This window comes from Patiria miniata, unplaced genomic scaffold, assembly GCF_015706575.1.
Source record: "Patiria miniata isolate m_02_andy unplaced genomic scaffold, ASM1570657v1 HiC_scaffold_20, whole genome shotgun sequence".
Taxonomy (NCBI): Eukaryota; Metazoa; Echinodermata; class Asteroidea; order Valvatida; family Asterinidae; genus Patiria; species Patiria miniata.
This window is the reverse complement of record NW_024037059.1, coordinates 22,736,806-22,756,592: the sequence shown is the minus strand read 5'-3', so window position 1 is coordinate 22,756,592 and position 19,787 is coordinate 22,736,806. Positions and strand designations below refer to the sequence as shown.

Below are 19,787 nucleotides of genomic sequence, written 5' to 3'. Positions count from 1 at the left end.
ATTAAAAACAAAACAAAATGGCATCGCGAATAGTCGAATCGATAATTTTGTTGGCCATTTTTGGTCTTACGTATGCCCTAACTACACCAGAAAGTGCTTTTAAAAATGTATTAGAAGATGTATCATCATGTAAAGAATCTTGTGAGCGTACATTTCCGGAACACACTTACCCAGAGGTGAGGAATATGCAAGGCTTAACCTGTTAACTTGTCGACCATGTCAAATGTTTTCATTGAGCAATTTTTTGGGTAATCCTTACGTTTAGTTTTAGGACACCTCTATTTTGTACGAGTTCTGTTCAAAACTGACTTTTGCAGATGACTGTCCAGTACCAAAGTGACTTTTGCAGGCTAAAGAAGTCTTTTTTCTCCAGACAAACTCATGTTAGTTATAATTTTGAAAGCACTTTCAAAGAAAATGTGACTTTCTTACCTTTTTTTGCAGTCGCCATCTTGCTTTTTAAATATATTTTCTGTTTGTCATCGTCGTCTTTAACCCCTCATAAATCAAAACCCTGCCCTCTTTCTACAAAATCAAACCTGCTGATATTCAAGAGGTGTCATTGCCAAATGTTCAAATGTGTCAATAAATATCAGAAGGTCACTTTTGAGTGTCATTTAGTCAGCTGTTTTGGTGAGTCTTTTAACCTTATAGAGGAAAGGGGTCCTAAAAGTAAGGATTACCATTTTTTGGTTCACAATTTGAACAGAAAACCCTTAAACTGAACAGTGTCTTCCTGAAATGACATTACAGCAACAACACCCCCAGTTGTCAAGAAAAGCATGGACATTTTTTAATGTTTAAAAGAAGTGCACTTTTTAATGAAATTTACCAAAAAAGGATGCCAAATAGTTCAATATCATTTACTTAAGAAAGCCGCCCCAGCCAAATATGAACTCCATGTATCATGAACCACTGTTATCATGTCAATCATGCTGGTCTGCATATGGCCTGAGCCTTTGTGAAATGGCTTTTACGCAGTTATTTATTTGCTATACGTTTACAAAATTAAATTTCATATCCTTACCCCAGAAGGATATTCTTGGGAAACCCATGGAATCAGGTAGGGACTGAAAGCCCAATTCACATTGGCCCAGGTACAATTTGGCAGGTCACCCCTGTGCCCTCTGTTACTATCACTTTTAGGTCGCCAATACACTATGGGATTTTAAATCTTTGTAATAGGTGAATAAAGTACATGTATCTAGAAGTCCACTTTCCCTACTCCTAGAACTATGAGGCTCCACGTAGTGGAGCCTCATATGTTCAGAAGCCCGCAAAATTGTTGTCAGCACAAAACACTAATTAAGTACAAAAACGTCCATCCCAAGCAGGCCGTTTTCCACAGAACCGCTGCACAGTTTGCCCCTAAACTCCATACAATACCTCATGACATACTCACGTTATGTGCACCCAACAAACATCGGTGGATTCTGTCTGTTTTTCGGCAAAAATGATGAAAAATATGCCCTTTCTGCACTGAGCCAACCTAACACTTGAAACGAGCACGCGTGCAGAATGATCGCAGTTATTTTCGGTTCGATCGCTCGGAGCGCGCCGCGGGGGGTACGTACTTGCACTTGTACGCATGTGCATACTATCGTTCCGCTCCTACACCATACCCCCCGCGGCGCGCTCCGAGCGATCGAACCGAAAATAACTGCGATCATTCTGCACGCGTGCTCGTTTCAAGTGTTAGGTTGGCTCAGTGCAGAAAGGGCATATTTTTCATCATTTTTGCCGAAAAACAGACAGAATCCACCGATGTTTGTTGGGTGCACATAACGTGAGTATGTCATGAGGTATTGTATGGAGTTTAGGGGCAAACTGTGCAGCGGTTCTGTGGAAAACGGCCTGCTTGGGATGGACGTTTTTGTACTTAATTAGTGTTTTGTGCTGACAACAATTTTGCGGGCTTCTGAACCTATGAGGCTCCACTACGTGGAGCCTCATAGTTCTAGGAGTACACTTTCCCCACAACAATCTCTCCTAAAAGCAGCCCTGACTGATCCATATCTCTTTAAAATTTGGGAACAATGGTTTTTAGGACCTCGGGCCAACTATGTTTTTTTTTAAATGTATCTTGATTTGGAGACCTGTGCCAAATTGTGCATCTACCACTCACTTTGATATTTTCTTCCTTACAGAGTAACCATCTGCCAGCATGCCAGCGGGGATGTCGTCTCTTCTCCATCATGGAGTTTGCGGAAGAAGATATCCAGGATTTCAACACCACTAAGGAAATGTGTAATGAGGGTGAGTTTGTAAAGCATTAGCAACCAAGTCTTCTAGCTTCTTGAGTTACTTGTAGTATTGGTCCAATGTTTGTCAGCTGTTCAACCAACAGCATCCTCTAAAATACCACACTTGTGAAGTGACGTTGTGCTGTTGCTATGATGCAGATTATAAAGTATTGATGATATCCTTGACATGCAACACGTACCATTGACTGACTGTTCTGTTTTGATCATGCCAGCCTGTGATGAGGCCTACAAAGACAGTGAAGAGTTGTATGCTTGCCATCTAGGCTGCCAAAATGAAGCTCCATTCGCTATGCAGAAACGACAAGAGGTAAAATCCACATATCGTTATCTAGGCTCAATTCATGAGGTCCGTAACTAGTCAATTTCTAGGGGAATTTCAACCAAGAACCTTGAATCTGCCAAAATACAACTTAGTACATGAAGTGCTTCATGTATACATTGTTTGTTTGTTTGTTTGTTTTATTTCCATTTGTACTATGTGCTTGTAGATATAACAACCATTGTAATTGTTAAAGAATCTATACATTATAATAAGGTACAAATGGTGGTAACATCCAATGCACATGTATAATGCACAGTGTGTGTATTGTACATGTATATTAAAGTTGTATTCCCCGTGCTCTTCAACAAATTCAAATTTGTTTCTGTTAACCCTAACTCCCTAGGCCTTTTTGCTAGGATAAAGCCTCAATCCTGCAAATTCCTCCATTATTTCTTGAATATGGTCCTTGGCGGTGTGACCACTGCCTGAATCCTGCAAAATTCTGCGGCAGTGACTGTCAATATGTTGAGGCTTGGCCATTGACATCCTGGAGCAGTACGGAGGATTTCAAGCATAATCCAGGCCTATATGCATGGCTGAGCAATAATAACACAAGGTCCGGCCTAAGACCTCGACAAAGTGCATCCTACGAAATCAGTAACGCACTTTTGCCATGTAACCTCAATCCTCCAAATTCCTTCACTTTGGCAAAGAGGATTTTGAAGGATTCAGGGCGGTTAGGGTTAATAAATGTTCACATGTTACAAACCTCCATTTTCCTTTGTTGGATGTCTGAATAAAAATTTTTTTTTTGGATTAGGCACAAACTGATCCACTCTACGTGCAGACTGGCCCCCGGTCCGTACATTATCCATACTGAGTTTGGACGGGAATTGCGAGAATGGAATTATTGTCTGGCAGCCAATATTTCGAATTTGTAAAGTAACATTCAATAACTAAACATGGGTTGATTTGTGTGGGATGTTTCATTCAAAAGTGAATAACTTGTTTATTGCTAGAAAAATTGCATCGAGAAGAGGAATCTATTTTTTGGGGATGAAAGTCGAAATAGCATTGTTAGTTCCAATTTTTTGAATGATAAATCTACAGCTGTCACCAAAAAGGCAGATTCAGTTCCAATCGTCTAGTTAATGAGATTCTAAACAGTGTGGTGTCTTGGCACAAACAATTTAGTTTATCAAAATAATTCATACACTCACTGCAATAAAAAAAACCCATGCAATATACCCTTTGCACAGAGCAGGCATCTAGGCGATGTTATTGTTGTTTTTTGGAAACGTTGATGGTACAAGAGGTCCACTTGTGTGTATCCTTGCAGCACAAGATGGATGTCATGAAAGAGATCCATACCAGTTGCAGCTTCAGTGCAGCTCATTTGTGAGATATGTAATCAGGGTGAACCAGAAATGGAATACTTGCTTCATAAACCTGACTTGGTCCCATGCAAGGAGCCCTAAGCACATTTTTTTACGTGCAGTAGAAAGAACATATTTAGATATCTCACTCAGGTGGTCATTTTAATATGCAGATGTGTGAGTGAACATATTGCTGGCAATTCTCTCATTATGGAAGAAAATGTAATGTCTGTGATGGAGCCAACTATGATATCTGATTTATGATTCATATAATTGATCCAAAACTCATAGTCTGTATTCTTCTTTACCATTACTAGATGATGGATGTATAAGATCTGAAAAATACTTTTTCAAGTTTATTCACTGAGCTCTTAAAAGTACAAAAAGTCTCCTCTGTAAGGTCTATGACTCTGGAATTGCCCTCCTATTCATTTGTATTGTGCCTACAGTTTAAAAAGAGTTATTGCTCATAATTATTCCTGGTGACTTCATTATGTTGAGTTGGGTCACAACTTGTAATACAAAAACCTGTTTGACTGTTTCTAATATCTCTTTTTCCTCACCCAACAGTTGCTATCTGAGGAGCCCAGTGTTCACATTCTAACGCCCATCCTAGCCATCCAGTCCATGTGCGAGAAATTCTCCCAGTTTGCTAGCTACCGGTTCAGTTCTTGGATGGTTTACATGCAGGGGGATAACGGGCAACTGTACATCTTTGAATCCCAGCCTGAGGTTGATATCTTCACCATGGATCCCAAGTTTCAAGAAGAGATTATTGGTAAGAAGTTAATGGGGAAGTTCTTGAAGTTGCCAAATAGAAGGGATAAACTGCTTTTTCGGTTAATATCATGAAGTACATGTACATGTAATATCATCAATTGTATCATAAGTTTTGGGTGATAAGGTGTTTAAACTTCTGATGGCCACTACAAAACATTTCAAGAAACTTACAATGGGTCAATTGCATTGTGAGTTTCATGGCAACACATGGATCATTTTAGCCATTCTTATGTCATACATGTAATATTCAAATAAAAGAAAACCAAAAATCTAGAGGTAGGGCTTATAAACCATGAACTAGTCATATGTTAATTTGGAAGTAACTTGCCTTTGAAAATACACATGAGTTATTAATCAAGGTAAGATGCAAGTTCATTTGGCAGTCAGATCATGAATGCAAAACCTTTCAAGAGAAAAAAATGACCACTCCTTTCTCAGCGTCTTGGAAAAACACTTTTGTAAAATGGTCATTGTCTTGTGCTAAATACATGTGCAGCAAATCACGTTTACAATGTCTCCATTGTGATCCTTCCAAGAAACCATTATAGCCAGGATTGATCATAGTGCAACTGTCCATTGTCATTCTTACTCTAGATGCCAATTTAAGTTCAGATGGGTGACATCAACCCATTAGCAGTTTACTTTGCTTGTTCCTTAGCAGTAAAGATGCTAAAGAAATAGAAGTGCTAAAAGCAAGCAAACAAATAAAAGTTGCAGGGCTTTGACAAAATCTCTTCAACTAGAGGTGTCTACAGGGATTATTAGGGATTGAATCCATATTAAAGGCTCATGCATCCACAGCTATTTATATTGACTAAATTCTGGGACAGCATATACCTTGCACCAGCCCTTGTTTCCCTGGATGTCACATTCTTGTTTGTAAACACATCATTCCTTTGTCTTAGACTTCAGCAAAATGTCCAACAATGTGGAAACCAACCTGGAAGTACTGAGTGACCGTGATTCCACAGACTACCCACAGCGGGATGATCTGAGTGATGATGCCTATGGATGGCTGGACTGCGTGTCCAAGAAGTCTGGCCTACCCCGATGGCTGTTAGGTGTAACACTACTCTTGTCAGCACTAGCTATGATCTGGCTGTGCTGTGCTACCACAGTCACTGCTCCTGATCAGCGGCTTTCACCAAAGGTGTGTGTCCAAGCCTCAGGGGAAGGGGGGTGTGGGCTTAACACCTGTCATTGTATGCATTGCAGTAGTGAGAACATGCAACTTATGAAAAGCAGTGGTCTTTTATTAAATATTTAGTTGGACTTAATTTGGTTACAGTTGTAAATGTATGAATGTAAATTTATGCATTTGCAGGCTACATTCGTACATGTACCATCATACAGTTAGTCATTAAATGGCATTTTGGGTTATAAATTATTAATTGATAAAAATTGTTGCCAAAAATCAGAGTGATATTGCTGCACGACATACTAGATGATTATGTGTAATTCAGTATCATCCCATTCAAGACAAAATATGTACATACATGTAAAAAAATTACACAAAATTTTGATATTTTTTCTGTCTTTGGAACTACAGAAAGTGGCAATCTACAATGATCTGGCCTATCTGCAGGACTCCAAGAAAACGTTCATTCACCCTGTCTTTATCAAGAGCCTCCCAGCCAAGGCAATCATCGCCACGGCAACAGATGATGATGATGATGAGCTGCTTATACTGGAGGATGTCAAACCTCAACAGACCAAGATTTAAGCAATTGGAGAATTCCTGCCTGTGTCTTCAGTGTTGTCATTTATGTATGTCACTCAATCAAACAGGAGTTTCTGCAACATGTGTGGTTAAACAGCGATGTATAATCAAGTTTAAAATTTAAAGTCAATTACAAGATTTGTTCTTTGAATGAATTAAGTAGAAACGAATGATTTATGCATTGATGTATGACACTGTCTCTCATTAAATCTGTGTGTTTTGGAGAAAACTGAAAAACTGTTCATACAGTAGTCTTCTTGCTGGGGTATTACTTGCCACATACTATGATACGATACATTGAACAACATTAGAACAACATTAGAACAACATTGAACGACATTGAACGATTCATTGATCAACATTAGTAAAGTTGATCGTAAGATTTTATTTGAGGTTGGCATGATTTCATTTCCTCATGTCTCTAAATCCTGGGCAATTCTTAGTATCATCCCATTTAGGTCTAATACTATTACGTGTACATGTCAAGTGTGACATTAACAATCTTGTAACTGGCTTTAAAATAAAGAAGAGAAATATTAGAAAATAACTTGTAGTGTTTCAAACCTCTCATCGTCTTATTACATGTAACTAGTTTATGGATATCTTGGTTTGATTTATGGCTCTATGTACTTGTAAGGGTAAACATGTGGAAGGTGTATTACTATTCATACATGTCATACCCTCATTTGTGCACGTGTATGTCAGATGAATTTTGATTTGGTAGGCTCCCACAACCCATACGTGTATAAAAACAGTCTAATTTGCTCTATCTTGCACACAGGCATGCAACTGGGAAGTCACAACAAAAGAGGCAATTCAAATCTTTCCAAGACTTTGTACAGTGTTTTTCAATTTTAATGGCACAAATGGGAAGTACAAAAAGAGGAAATCAGCTGATCTGAGGAAAAGTTGCATGCCTGTGTACATGAGCAATGGCTTGTTGACAGTAGACAGTGGGAGTACATTGTAGATATTATTTTAGCATTATACTATTTATCTTATCAAAGTATGCCATTACTTTTGACCCTGGTGACTCGAGCATATAACGCTGCACATTTTCAGCTTTTGTTTAGTTCCAAAGCTGTACCAGTTGTAAACCCAACCTGCATTTTTATTAAAAAATGACATGTTGGTAGTAAGTTAACTATACATGCTTTATGATGTCATACGCTTGGATTTTTTTTGTAATTTGTATTTTTTTTTACTTTGCGCATCATGAGGCACATTATCATTACCTTAAGTGTTTGTAACAAGGTGAGTTGTGGTATAATCATATTTCTGTCCATATTTGAGGTCTTTGATGGCATATCAAACTTGAGTTTCGTCTAGTCGGCACTTCAGTCAATAGTGTGTGTGTTTGCAGGTTTTAACAATGACTGCTACTTGCTCATATACGGTATCTAACAAAGTATTAATTATATGATCTTTTTATTTTTCCAAGGTGAACTTTTGGTTTAAATTTGTAGCTATAAATAGTGTTTGAAATTTTTGCTCACATTTTATAATGGCTAGGATGTCTGAATTACTAATGGTGTGCATTGTCATTGCAACAGTGGCAGGCAGTAAAAACTTCATGTATTTAGTATATTGATGTAGCAAATGCATATTAATTGCTTTTTATTTTGTTATTTTGTCTTTAGGTCTTCTGTCATGTAAGAACAAACCATGTATAATGTTTTCGACTTTTCGTTAGTAACGAACCAGCTGTAATTGCTCACCACCTATATGGTCATGTCACATTTATGTGCCAATATGGCTACAGTGTGTTCATTTCCTGTGATATGTTTTACAGCTTATATGTATACATGTACAGGTATATCAATGTGGAGGTTTGTGAACCACGGCTCCGTCTTTGGCTTCGCCTGATTTTTAGATCCCTGACTTTGGGGATTCCAGCTTGAATCAATGTTTTGCTACAGGGACATCAAACTGTATGATATTAAACCAAACATGAGAGTCTCATATTGGGTCCGGAGATAAAAGGTCAAACAAATGCTTCCCATGTTAGAGCTGAAACCAAAGAGACAGATGAAGCCAGTTTGTCACATCTCTCCCCACTTGGCTACATCATTGCATTACCATGCATAACCTTCACAAGCATGTTCTTCCACTTGTGTGGGAAAAAAAAGAATTACTGAAATTGTTCCATGCTATCAGAGATTATGCATGTTTCACAAAAAAACACCTTTTTTTCACAGCTGTCTATGGAAGGCTATAGAATGCTTTGAAGCTATTCAGCCAAGTGAGAACCAGAGATTAGGTCAAAAAAAAAGAAGTTCTGCTTCTGACTACATGGCATTCGAAAATAGGGTAGGTAGGTAGGGAACATTTTTTTTTGGCCAATTTTTTTGGTGTACGATCATATGAAGGCGTCTGCATTTAGTCAAGGGTAAAAGGTAGAAATTGATGTTTTTTTGTGTTTTTCCTCATTTTTCCAATAAAAAAATTAGGGTAGGGCTTTCAGAATAGGGTAGGTAGGGAAACCAGAAGCAGAACTATTTTGGGTTTTTTTGGCCTTACACATAGGCATACGTTCAAATACAAGTCATGACTGAAATATTTTTTTGGGGGTCAGCTTTTGTGTTTTCTAAAATGATGGTGATTTTTGTCTGTTTTCCTTTGCAACTTTTGTTCATAAACCCTTACCACCTCCAACCCTTCAAAATCTAACTGCATGTTTTTTGTTGATTTTGTTGGAGTGAGGACTGCACTAGTAAACTGATTATGTGCTTACATGGGGTCAGGCAGCATACCACCATATTCATGTATGGTGTTGGGTGTGGCAAGAGTGAGGAAGGATCCTCATAGATCACACAAAGGGGTTGGGGTTCATGGAGGTAGGAAAACCTCCATGGTTCATGGTATTGACAGGTTATTTGGTGAAAGATCAGTGGTGGACAGCTGATTTTTTTTGGAATTTCTATTAAAATAGAAAGAAATAGTGAATAATTAGGTGAAATGCTCAGTTACTAGTCAATAACATGTACTTTATTCCTGTTATTTTTATTAAACTGGAGCGAGCCACACATTTTAACATATTTTTCTAACTTGGTCACTTTCTTTTTGACTCGCACTGTATATTGAGCATTTTCAGATCATTTGAAAGCTTACAAGGACAATATTTACGTCAATTATATTCACCTAGTGTTGAGTATTTGTTGGGCTAATTATCACATAGGAAACCTAGGATTAGAATTCAAATCATGGGAGAATGTTTAATTTTACAAACCTTTTGCCTGTATTTTATGACATTTAATCAGAATTTTGTTTGTACAAAGTGATACCATTACAATGTGAGATTTTTTTTTGTTATTTTAAAATCATTTTGGTGGTGGTAAGTGTTAACATGTATGCATGTACTTGTATTTGGGAAGAATATATTAAACATACAATGGTTAAATGTATTTTCAGGAATGAAAAGTTTTGTTGTCTGTTTCTTTTTATTGATTTAATTGTGACCATTTTGTAGAGTGTGGTTTCAGTTCATTTGTGCATTTTCTTGTAGCTGTTTCATCTTTAGAAAACAAGGAAAAGGAGAAATAACTACTTTTCATGTCACTTACGGCTTTTAATTTCAAAAATTGTACATAAAATGTATTTCTGTACAAAACTATATATAAAAAAACCCCAGAAGTACTGCCAACATACAAACTCATTTTTTTCTATTTAAAATGAATACGAATTGGACAAAAACTAATAACACATTAAAACAGAAGTCTAAAGCTACTAATTCCTCATGACTCCAAAATGGCAGAAATAACATGAATAAAGTTGTCCATCACACGGTACACCGTACTTATCTGACTGATGTGCCTTTTTTTACACACTGCATGCTGGTCCAATTTTTATCTCGCATTCTTTTCACAAACTTGACCCAATAAACATGATATGTTTGTCATTCCGCAGACCAATAAACAGTATCAACACAAATATCAGCAGCCCTAGGCTACAAAGCAAGGCTAAAGTATGTTCCCAAAAAAGTGTCCGTCTAAATTTTTTTCAAATAACAAAACCAAGGAGTACATTTTGAAAATGTCAATTGTGCAGACACTCCCAATTCTTGGCCTCAACCCCTACGAGTTATATTTAATTTCCCTCTGCCTCACTGCACAATGGTCAATTGATCACAACATTTTTGGACACTGTGACCAAGTTACTTAAAGGTAGCGTCCATCATTTGCAACCGTGTGCGGGTGTGCGTTGTGTCAATGCTTGTGTGTGCTTCGCCGAATTAAAAACGAACTACTTACTGAAATTTCCAAGAATGCGTCTTTAGACGCATCTTTGATTTCTTCAAAATGACAGTGTGCCAGAAAGAATAATTCCCCATTACTGTCTTTAAACCAAGTATGCTTTTCAACAATAATTACGTCAGTTACTTTTTGGATAGCTGCAAATGAAGGACTGTAGTTGAATAAATTTTAGTGCTTTATGTAAGCTTAATAAAATCCTTCATGTGGTAAAAAAGAATCATTGCCTGGCTATCAGTCATCATGGCAAGACCCAGTATAATACTCAAGGCATTGTGCAGCGAGTCATGATAGAAATTAAATAATAATACTCATAGGAGTTGAGGCCAAGGATTAGGAGTATCTGCACATAACAACTAAACAGTTTCTAAATTTACTTTGTGGTTTTGTTGTTATTTCAAAATATTTACTACAAACATTTTTGGGGGGGACATACTGTATATTACACTCAATGTTTTACTTTTCAAAGTAAACGTACCCGCCCATGTATTGATCTTAGCTCTCTGTTAAGAGCCAACATAGCCAACATCAATTACACTAAAATTTATTTTTAGACATTTCTTGAAACCATCACTAATCAACCAAGTCACATGATCTCAAACACATGTATTTCTTTGTCACTGTTTATCCTGTTATTAGTAACCTGAATTGTGAGGGCTTGTGACTGCAGACTATTACAAAGCAATAAACCCAGCCTATATACATGCTGTGTGTCCTCAACATGTCTACTATAAAGAGTGCACCACTCCATTAGCACATCTGTGGTTGTCTCTTCATGACACTACACAATTTAAAAATACTCCTAACTGTTTTTTTTTCTGCCTGAAGTTCAATGATAACTCAGAATATATCAGCATTAACTGAAAGCACAACATATGTTTCAACGACATCTGGTACGGTTAACGTCAACATTGACAATACAGCTAGAGCCCTTGGATTGACTAAAATGCATAAATTATATAGCGTATCAAATTTTACACGTAATTTGTATGGTACATTTGTAACTTATGGTAAATTGTAATTTAAACTTTTATGCCGAGTTTTTTTGAAAGGTTCCATTTTTAGCACTATTTTTTTGTTAAAGTAACAAAAGTACTAAGCAATCTTGTTCTGAGCGCAAGTCCAGTTTGTTTTTGGCTATAGATTGTTTATGACTAAGATGGTTGTGATGGAATGTTTTTGAAATACCCGCAGTGGCTTTCTGGTTCAAAAGTTGGGTCATAAACACCAAGTGACCTGCTTATTGACGTCTCAAAGACAAGGCTTGAACAAAATACACTCAGTGTTTATGCTAACACTTGAGATGTAACTAATCAGCTGACAATGATACCATTATTTCATCAGACAGCTTGGAGACAGATGACAAATCTTGTGAAATCCCCATCCTCCTCTGTTCGCTGTTTCCCAACAGTATCCTCATCACTGTTCACAGAAAAAATAAAGTACAAAAACTCCTTGACTATCACTTGTTAAGCATCAAAGGGAAGATGTAGGGGGGGGGGGACCTCAGGATCATTCTAATTATCAAATAGGCTGAATTGTACACCTCATATTGATCAATGCCCTGAAAATGGGTTGTCTTTTGCCACAGCATGCCTTCAGTTTCTGGCCCTTATCTTGTTCAGAGTCTTTCACTCAAAGTAAACCATCTGCTGAAGTGAAACATAACTAGACATGTCTAGTAAATCTACTCACACGGCGCACAATATGCTATTCAATCGATCTTGAAGGCTTAAGTGTACGTCTAAGAAGCTGTAGTGGTAATATGATGGAAATAGGTAACCACTCTCATTCGCAGGTGAGAATCAGTCAGTGTTATAGATGACCATCAGTCTAATTCACGAGTGATTTCAAAACTACCTGGAAACACAAAGGAAGTCTGGGGCTGTCTAATTTTCGAATAATTTAGCATTGGATTATTCAAAACTGACTGAATATTCAAATGTTTGAAACTTGCTGCGCATGCTGCTAGGCTGATTCTGCGCATGGCCATGCGCAGCATTGTTGATGCCCCCTAACATGGCACGGCCCCTAACATGGCACTCTTTGATTTTTCAACTCTAGTGCCTTGCAAGAGCAAAAGTTTACAATATCACAGTAAAAGAAATTCCATCAAGCTCTAAACATTCCCATCCATAAATCTTGAGTTTACCAACCTGTTATAAAGTTAACAAAGACATTTATTGTGGCGTGATTTTCTGATTTTATTGGAGAGCACGATGATCCATTAAAAAATGCACCCCAAAATAAGAATTATGTTTTGACAAACTTCTAGTTGGGGATGTGAGTGGACTGAGATAATAATGGTTTATCAGAATTTGTCAACTTTAAAGACATTTTTGAATGTTAACTTGGGATTTTCAGAGATTTGTTCAAGTGCGCCATGTTGGGGAACACTTGGACAATTTTGTGCTCAATTTCCGGATGCCATCGTTTTTGAGGTAAAAGCATTATTAAGGTGAAAGTACCAGTATTTAACTGAATGAATATAAAGTTTGTCAACAAAGAGGTTTGGCAACATTACATGAGGAAAGTTGAGGGAACGTCAAAGTGCACCTCGTTAGGGGACTCCACTATACAGGCGGTGTTCATACAAAATTTGTCATCTTTTTTTAGCTTGATATAATTGTTACTGTTAAATTTCAAAGTTTTGTTACTTTACCCGGACAAACTTTGATAAATTTTGTGAACAGAATGCCGACATTTGGTTTGAGCACTTTCCTGTCTGAATACTGGGCATGCTGGGCAACCATTATGGTTCGGCTGTAAAGGATGACCCCACACATTTTTTTGGGTTTCGTTTTGTTTTTCCCACTCACCGCCCGACCCGGGGACCCAAAAATTAGAAATTCAAGTTAAAAAAAAAAGGGGCCTAACCTGCCAAAACAGTGGGAACAAGGAACAGCTGATGAAAAAAAGTGGCATCTGACAATAACGTGTGTGTAGGTGCATATTTGTGTTTTTTTCCTCAAATATTTGAACCGGCTAAAAGGTATTCGAATATTCAGTTGATGATCAAATATTTGAATACTCAGTATGTTTGGAACAGGCCTAAAAGGAACGCATGAAAGAGGACCATAGTGTGTGTAGGTAACCAGTCTAATTCACAAGCAACAGTGAGTGTGATCATTTGTACGCATGATTAAGATCTGAATTTTTACATTTTTATATTACATCTTGAAGTTCTAGTTGCAGTCTGAGCCTCGTTCATGTTGTGTCATGTTAGCAGGCAGTGTAGTGTTGCATTTGACCATAATTACATACTATGTAAGGGGTTATCAATCCATTAGCTTAGGAGGACTGATTTCAGATGAGTGAAGTAGATAGGAGTCATCAATGCATTACCTCAGCTCAGTATCAGCATAGCTGACATGGATGTTAGAAGAAGGCACAAGTAGCCTGACTGCAGCACGCTTCTTAAGCACTTCAACTGTGTCCGTGTCCTTCAGACGGAACCTGAGGTATAAGACCAATACAATGAAATGAGTGAATGAAACACAGACTCAGCAAGGTAAGGCAGGGATTAAGCATCTCTGGATAAACACAAAGCCTCGCTATGGAATTGCAGGCCAGATCTAGAAATCAAGTTGGTGTGAACAACTAATATTGTGCTAATATCAAGTGCCGGAAACAGCTCAAATACAAGCCTGGAGTAATTTTTTTGAAGAGACAAAACCATTTCCCCTCTTTTTTTACGGGGCCCTTTCATTAGAAATTGAAACATCTGTACCACGGCAACAGACGTTAAGTTTCAATGGCCTAAATAAAAACATCCACATTGTACCAGCTATCATTGATTCTGATCTTTCTAACTGCATGCAAGTATGGTCCTGCTGTCCAATCCCTTTTTCTGCAAACCACTAACCTCATATTGTCTGGGTTGATGTTTGTCTTCATATCCTCATCCTCGTCTTCAGATTCAGAGAAATCATGCTCTACAACAAGGGGGAAAAATACAGCAATATGAGGTTGTTTCTTCGTTATGCCAGTCAAAAGGTACTTCTTTCAATCATTAGGCAATACTGGATGTATTTTTGTTGACTTATTTCTTACATAAAAACATCTTAAATGCTCGGGGGGGGGGGGGGGAGGGGGTTTGTAAACAAAATCAATGTTTTGGGGAAAAACACCTTCTGTGAGCTATCAACTCACATTCAAGTAGATAGCAAAACGAGGCACTCATATAGGCATGGGCATACATTACATGTACACAGAAATTCCACTGAAACAGGATTTGAAACCTTAACCTTTGAGATGAATGTCCCAAGTCAGTCAAAGTATATATAAAAAAAGGTTTCTTGAACAAACCATGCATTGTTGATTTTGCTCATTGTTTTACCTTGAGTAATGAAAGTCAGATCATAGTAGAAATGGTTGCCCTTCCTGAAGGAGCTTGGCCAGACATAACCTCTGCCCTTAGGCTTGTACTGCTTGCGAACTCGGAACCGTTCATCCTTGCTATTGAAGCCTATGCCATACACATAGAATAGCTGCTTGCCACGGGAGCGATTTGTTCCTTTGTAGACATAGCTGAATTTATGTTTGTCCTCTGGTTTGATTGTTGCAGCTGTGAAAATCAGTTACCAAGTATGGATCAGGACCTTAATTTGGTTATTTGTTGGGGGCGGGGGGTTAAAAGTGTGAAAGATTATGGCACATAAAGTAAGAATAATATAGACATGATAGAAGACATAATGGGACTGTTGTTTCTGTTGGAACCAAACATTTTGTTTATTTGGGGAAAGGTTACAAGTTAAAAGCAAGAGGGTTTTTGTATCTTTGTATAACAAGTTCTTGCATGAAACCTTGAACCATGTCATTATTGAAAAACTTCCTTTAGAAAAGTCCTCCTTTCTTGACACTGCAAGATATTACGAAGAAATTGATGTTGCTGTGCAAAATGTTGACAATATACATGGGGTTTATACCAGTACCTTCACTGTAGTCTTCTAGTCTTGCATGATAGAAGTAACCTGTTTTCAGTTCTTTGCCTGCTTTGACGATGTGATCTTCGTCATTCCTGTAGCGTACCGTGCCATGAGTAAGGTCAACTAATGCTGGGGCATCAATTACAACAGGCTGTTTGTAGGAAATCAAACACATACAAGTACATTATATCCATCCAATGTACAATGTAGATAACATTTTATAAACGCACTGTAATAAACACATGCGCATAAATACCAATCATTGTGTCCTCACTTAATTTTAGTTTGTCCTAATACATCAATTGAAGGTTTCCTCCTTATCCTAAATGCTTTTGGAGATCACATTGTGATTGTGTAAATTGTGAATGCGGAAAAAAAGTCTTATGAAACACTTTAAAAGAAATTTGAATGCAGACAAGAGGGATTTGAAATCACATCTTTCGCCTTCTTACTTTCATACTCGCAAACCATAAAATGTCAGAAACTAAAACATAAGAAAAGAGGCGTTCTAGAGTCGTGCCAAATCAAATTTTAAGGCAAGATATGAATTAAGTACATTAAAGTTGGACATCTGAAGCAATTAGAAACGTCTAGGTGCATCAGATGGTGAAAGATTGACAGTTGGAGTCGTTCAGAAAGACTCAGGAGTGACTTGATTTCAGATGTCGCTCTAGTCATGAGCTGAACTCAATGCCATATATATGTAAATGTTATCAATGTATGTAAATTAGTAGTTACCTCGCGACATATCACACAAGTACCCATAAATTAGGATTGCATTCGATGTATTTAACGCGCGGCGCAGTGCTTAAAATTTGAAATTTTTCTTTTCAGTTAAAGTTCCTGCATCAAAGGATAAGATACAAGTGAAGGTACATCATTTTTAAGATGCACGCGTTACAAAATTTAAATTAAAGGTGAGTGCGTAGAAATAGGAGCGCGTAGCTTTAGGGGGTCTGACGATAATGGCGATCGTGTATCTACGGGCCTGGTTCCCTGAAGGGAACAAAATCCACTTTTAAATTATTTGACCTACCAAAATAGTTCACGACATTTAAGAACATACAGGTATGTCATAGATAGAGGGTTTTAAATTTTTGAGTGAAATTTGGGCGTGAAATGACGATGACAACAACAAAACGCAACACGAAAATAAAGATGGCGATCACCGCGCGATGTACCTTGAATGTGCACGGCGCGCTGACTCGCATGGCACCAACAGTAAAACGCATAGGAAAATTGTAATTTCTACCCCAAGAAACTGTTAAAAATTACAAAAAAAAAGGTGTCATTAAAATTGAGAGAAGTCTGCTTTAGGTTGAAAAGGTCATTATTGGGTAATAAAAAACACTTTTGACTCTAATTTGAACGTAACGATCTACACGATCACCATGATATATAGTCGGACTCCCTATTATCGCGGCATGTCGCGGCATCCCTATTACCGCGGCATGGGAAATTTCTCTTTTTGCATTGCCAAGTGGCGATTTTTGTCCAGTTCACCTGTCATTAAGGATTTTGGGTCAACTCGTACCCGAGTTAACTCGTACCCGAGTCAACTCGTACTCGAGTCAACTCGTACCCGAGTCAACTCGTACCCAAGTTCACTCGTACCCGAGTTAACTCGTACCCAGGTTAACTCGTACCCGAGTCAACTCGTACCCGGGTCAACTCGCGCCCAGGTCAACTCGTACTCCCCTCCTTTTTTAGTTTGGAAGTACGGATGGATGGTTAACAAAACTTCCGATTTTACCCTCAAAAACGGCGACTGAGAAATAGTAGTGACGCCGCCAGAAATACAAATAAAGTTCAAGGATTAGTTGAAGGCGGTGGTATCAAATGTTGCTCACAATCTGGATGAAAAGGGAAAATGTACCGTTCATCGGCAAGGGCTTCATCGCGACGGGTACGGCGTGGAGAACATTTTCAAAACGGCATCAGTGTGGTACTCGCGAGTCGACGGAGCCCTCGCTGATAAACGGTAAATTTCATTTTATATCCAGATCATCAGATGTGTTATTTAAAAATTTGTGTAGTAGTTTCTCTTAATACTAATGATGTTTTTCTTTCTTTTTTCAGAGACCCTGGATCACTGAAATTGCGGAGTGACTGTGCGAACTGCCACGTCTTTTTTTTGTTCGGTCGAACGTGTTTTAAGGGCATAGTTTTCTTTTTACGAATTAAGTATTTAAGACCTTTTTTTTTTTAAAAGAAAGCTGCTATTAAAAAATGAATTTTGTAATGTAAAAGTAATATTTTTCAACGTTCACTCACTCCATTTTTGGCATCATGTATTGAATAATAACTGCACATGGCACAAATCTCTTTGGGAAGATTGGGGGCCCTGAAAGTACAAATCTGAAGAGAAAATATGTTACAAGAAACTTAAAAGAGTCACACGGACATCGTTATTTAATTTAATATGATTCTTTAATATGTTGGTCATTTTTTGTACAATTAGTTCGGTAAATGTCATAAAAAAATCTTGTGCAGCTCAAATAAAGTTTCTGCGATAAGTTCAACTAGAATATTATTTTCGTAACAGAAATGTAGGATTTTTAATTATTTGTTTACATTTGAGGCATCAAGGAAGTAAACACGATAAAGGAAAATGGTGGCTCGTTTCGTTCAGAGATGCTCTTTCTATAAGTTTTAGGGGACCAATTTGTTAGTTGATCCTTGGGTGTGAAAGATTGTTTGACATTAGCAAATTGTAATTCAAGTGCAAGAGAAAGTTTTATCTTAAACAAAACTGAGCTAATCGGGTTTCATCCTCAAAACTTGACATCCGATTCGATTCATCATGAACTGTGTGACAGACCATCCGATCGATCGGTTTGAGCAGCAGAAAATGGTTCATCGGAAAACCACAGGATCATCTGTAATATAAAAATAAAATAAATTGATAAAAGCATGCATACTTTGGGTAGAACATTTATTTGAAGTATGAAAATTAGCCCCGTATTAAATATGTACAACTACAAATTACACCAAGGCCTAATGCCGTTGAAAAACGGCGAAGGTTCCGACACTAACTACGCGACGGCAAAAACACCGTGCACGCACAACCACTTTGACCGGCGAGTGTGCGCACAGGCTCGGCAAAAACGATGTCACCGTGCACGGACGACCACGTGGACCGGCGAGTGCGTGCACAGGCCCGGCAAAAACGATGTCACTGTGCACGGTACGACCACGTTGACCGGCGACGCGCACAGGCTAGGCACAAACGATGTCACCGTGCACGGACAACCGGCCATATCCCTCCGATCTTCCGTTCGTTTCACTGATTTTCTTTTCGAAAATAGGCAACTATTTTGAGCTGCGGGTACGAGTTGACTCGGGTACGAGTCAACTCGGGTACGACTTGACTCGGGTACGAGTTGACTGGGGTACGACTTGACTCGGGTACGACCTAACTCGGGTACGACTTGACTTGGGTGTCAATTTTGGGGTACGAGTTGACTCGGGTACGAGTTAACTCGGGTACGAGTTGACCCATTTCCTCATTAAGGACTCTTTGTTGAGTTGTAAAAAAAGGACAATTAAAAAATGTTGTGTCTTTCGGGACTTTTAACAATCTTTAATAAATATTAATGTTTTCCAAAACTTGCAAATTTTCCCTCACCGTGTCTGCTAAAAGGTACCGTCTAAATTTTAACTAAACTAGTCCGAGTAACTTTTTCACAGGCATCGTACACGGAATAAACCACACCACCATCGGATTTTTTCATATCAATTTGAGAAGGAAGAGTATTAAGGTATACAATAGACAGGACAATTCGGGAAGGTTAGTGGGCAATCTCTATTCTGAACGAGAAACGTGATAAGTACCGCGATAATATGGCAACCCCATCCTACCTCTCCTTCTTTTCTACTTCTTTTCTCGGCGTACTCAACCGTCGGACTCAGTGGCATTCCCACCTGCGGGTTTTTACCTGCCCCAGTTCCCATAATTTGAGACTATCCTGATAATAAGATTTGAAGAAATGTTGCATTCATCGTCACATTCCGGCAAGGTCTGATGTTCCACACGCACATCACACTGCACAGAAAGTTTACCATCTCCTTGCCGATCTATGACGTCAATCATGCATAGTCAACAGAGGGCGCTACGGCAAGAGCCAGGGCTAGGCGCTGGCGAAAACCTGTTTTAATCACTCTCTCTATATTAATATGGAGATCAGTAGCTTTAACCTGTTTAACA

At 38.3% G+C, this 19,787-nt stretch overlaps 2 protein-coding genes across 2 annotated transcripts; one reads left to right on the top strand and one right to left on the bottom strand.

Moving 5' to 3' along the window:
• Positions 1 to 17: 17 nt before the first annotated feature.
• Positions 18 to 8,663, top strand: LOC119728239 (transmembrane protein 59-like). The gene is made up of 6 exons (XM_038200394.1): positions 18 to 176; positions 2,148 to 2,256; positions 2,477 to 2,571; positions 4,473 to 4,680; positions 5,588 to 5,832; positions 6,232 to 8,663. The coding sequence occupies exons 1-6, from the start codon at positions 18 to 20 to the stop codon at positions 6,403 to 6,405; spliced, it is 990 nt and encodes a 329-aa protein (XP_038056322.1). The 3' UTR covers positions 6,406 to 8,663.
• Positions 8,664 to 11,257: 2,594 nt separating this feature from the next.
• LOC119728236 lies at positions 11,258 to 19,661 on the bottom strand. Its single transcript, XM_038200391.1, has 6 exons — positions 19,442 to 19,661; positions 15,587 to 15,731; positions 14,992 to 15,219; positions 14,518 to 14,587; positions 13,998 to 14,108; positions 11,258 to 12,074 (listed from the first exon to the last, which is right to left on the bottom strand). Exons 1-6 carry the CDS (start codon positions 19,532 to 19,534, stop codon positions 11,993 to 11,995), a joined length of 729 nt encoding a protein of 242 aa, XP_038056319.1. The 5' UTR covers positions 19,535 to 19,661; the 3' UTR covers positions 11,258 to 11,992.
• Positions 19,662 to 19,787: the final 126 nt, after the last annotated feature.

What these genes read in the sequence shown, in the direction of transcription:
- LOC119728236 (XM_038200391.1), bottom strand. Translation starts at nt 19,534, where the DNA reads ATGGGAACTGGGGCAGGTAAAAACCCGCAGGTGGGAATGCCACTGAGT. An exon ending in ACTAGAAGACTACAGTGAAG is followed by an intron (nt 15,220 to 15,586) that starts GTACTGGTATAA and finishes TGATTTTCACAG; the next exon opens with CTGCAACAATCAAACCAGAG. An exon ending in TATGCTGATACTGAGCTGAG is followed by an intron (nt 12,075 to 13,997) that starts GTAATGCATTGA and finishes TTCTGTGAACAG; the next exon opens with TGATGAGGATACTGTTGGGA.
- LOC119728239 (XM_038200394.1), top strand. Translation starts at nt 18, where the DNA reads ATGGCATCGCGAATAGTCGAATCGATAATTTTGTTGGCCATTTTTGGT. An exon ending in CTATGCAGAAACGACAAGAG is followed by an intron (nt 2,572 to 4,472) that starts GTAAAATCCACA and finishes CTCACCCAACAG; the next exon opens with TTGCTATCTGAGGAGCCCAG. An exon ending in GTTTCAAGAAGAGATTATTG is followed by an intron (nt 4,681 to 5,587) that starts GTAAGAAGTTAA and finishes CCTTTGTCTTAG; the next exon opens with ACTTCAGCAAAATGTCCAAC.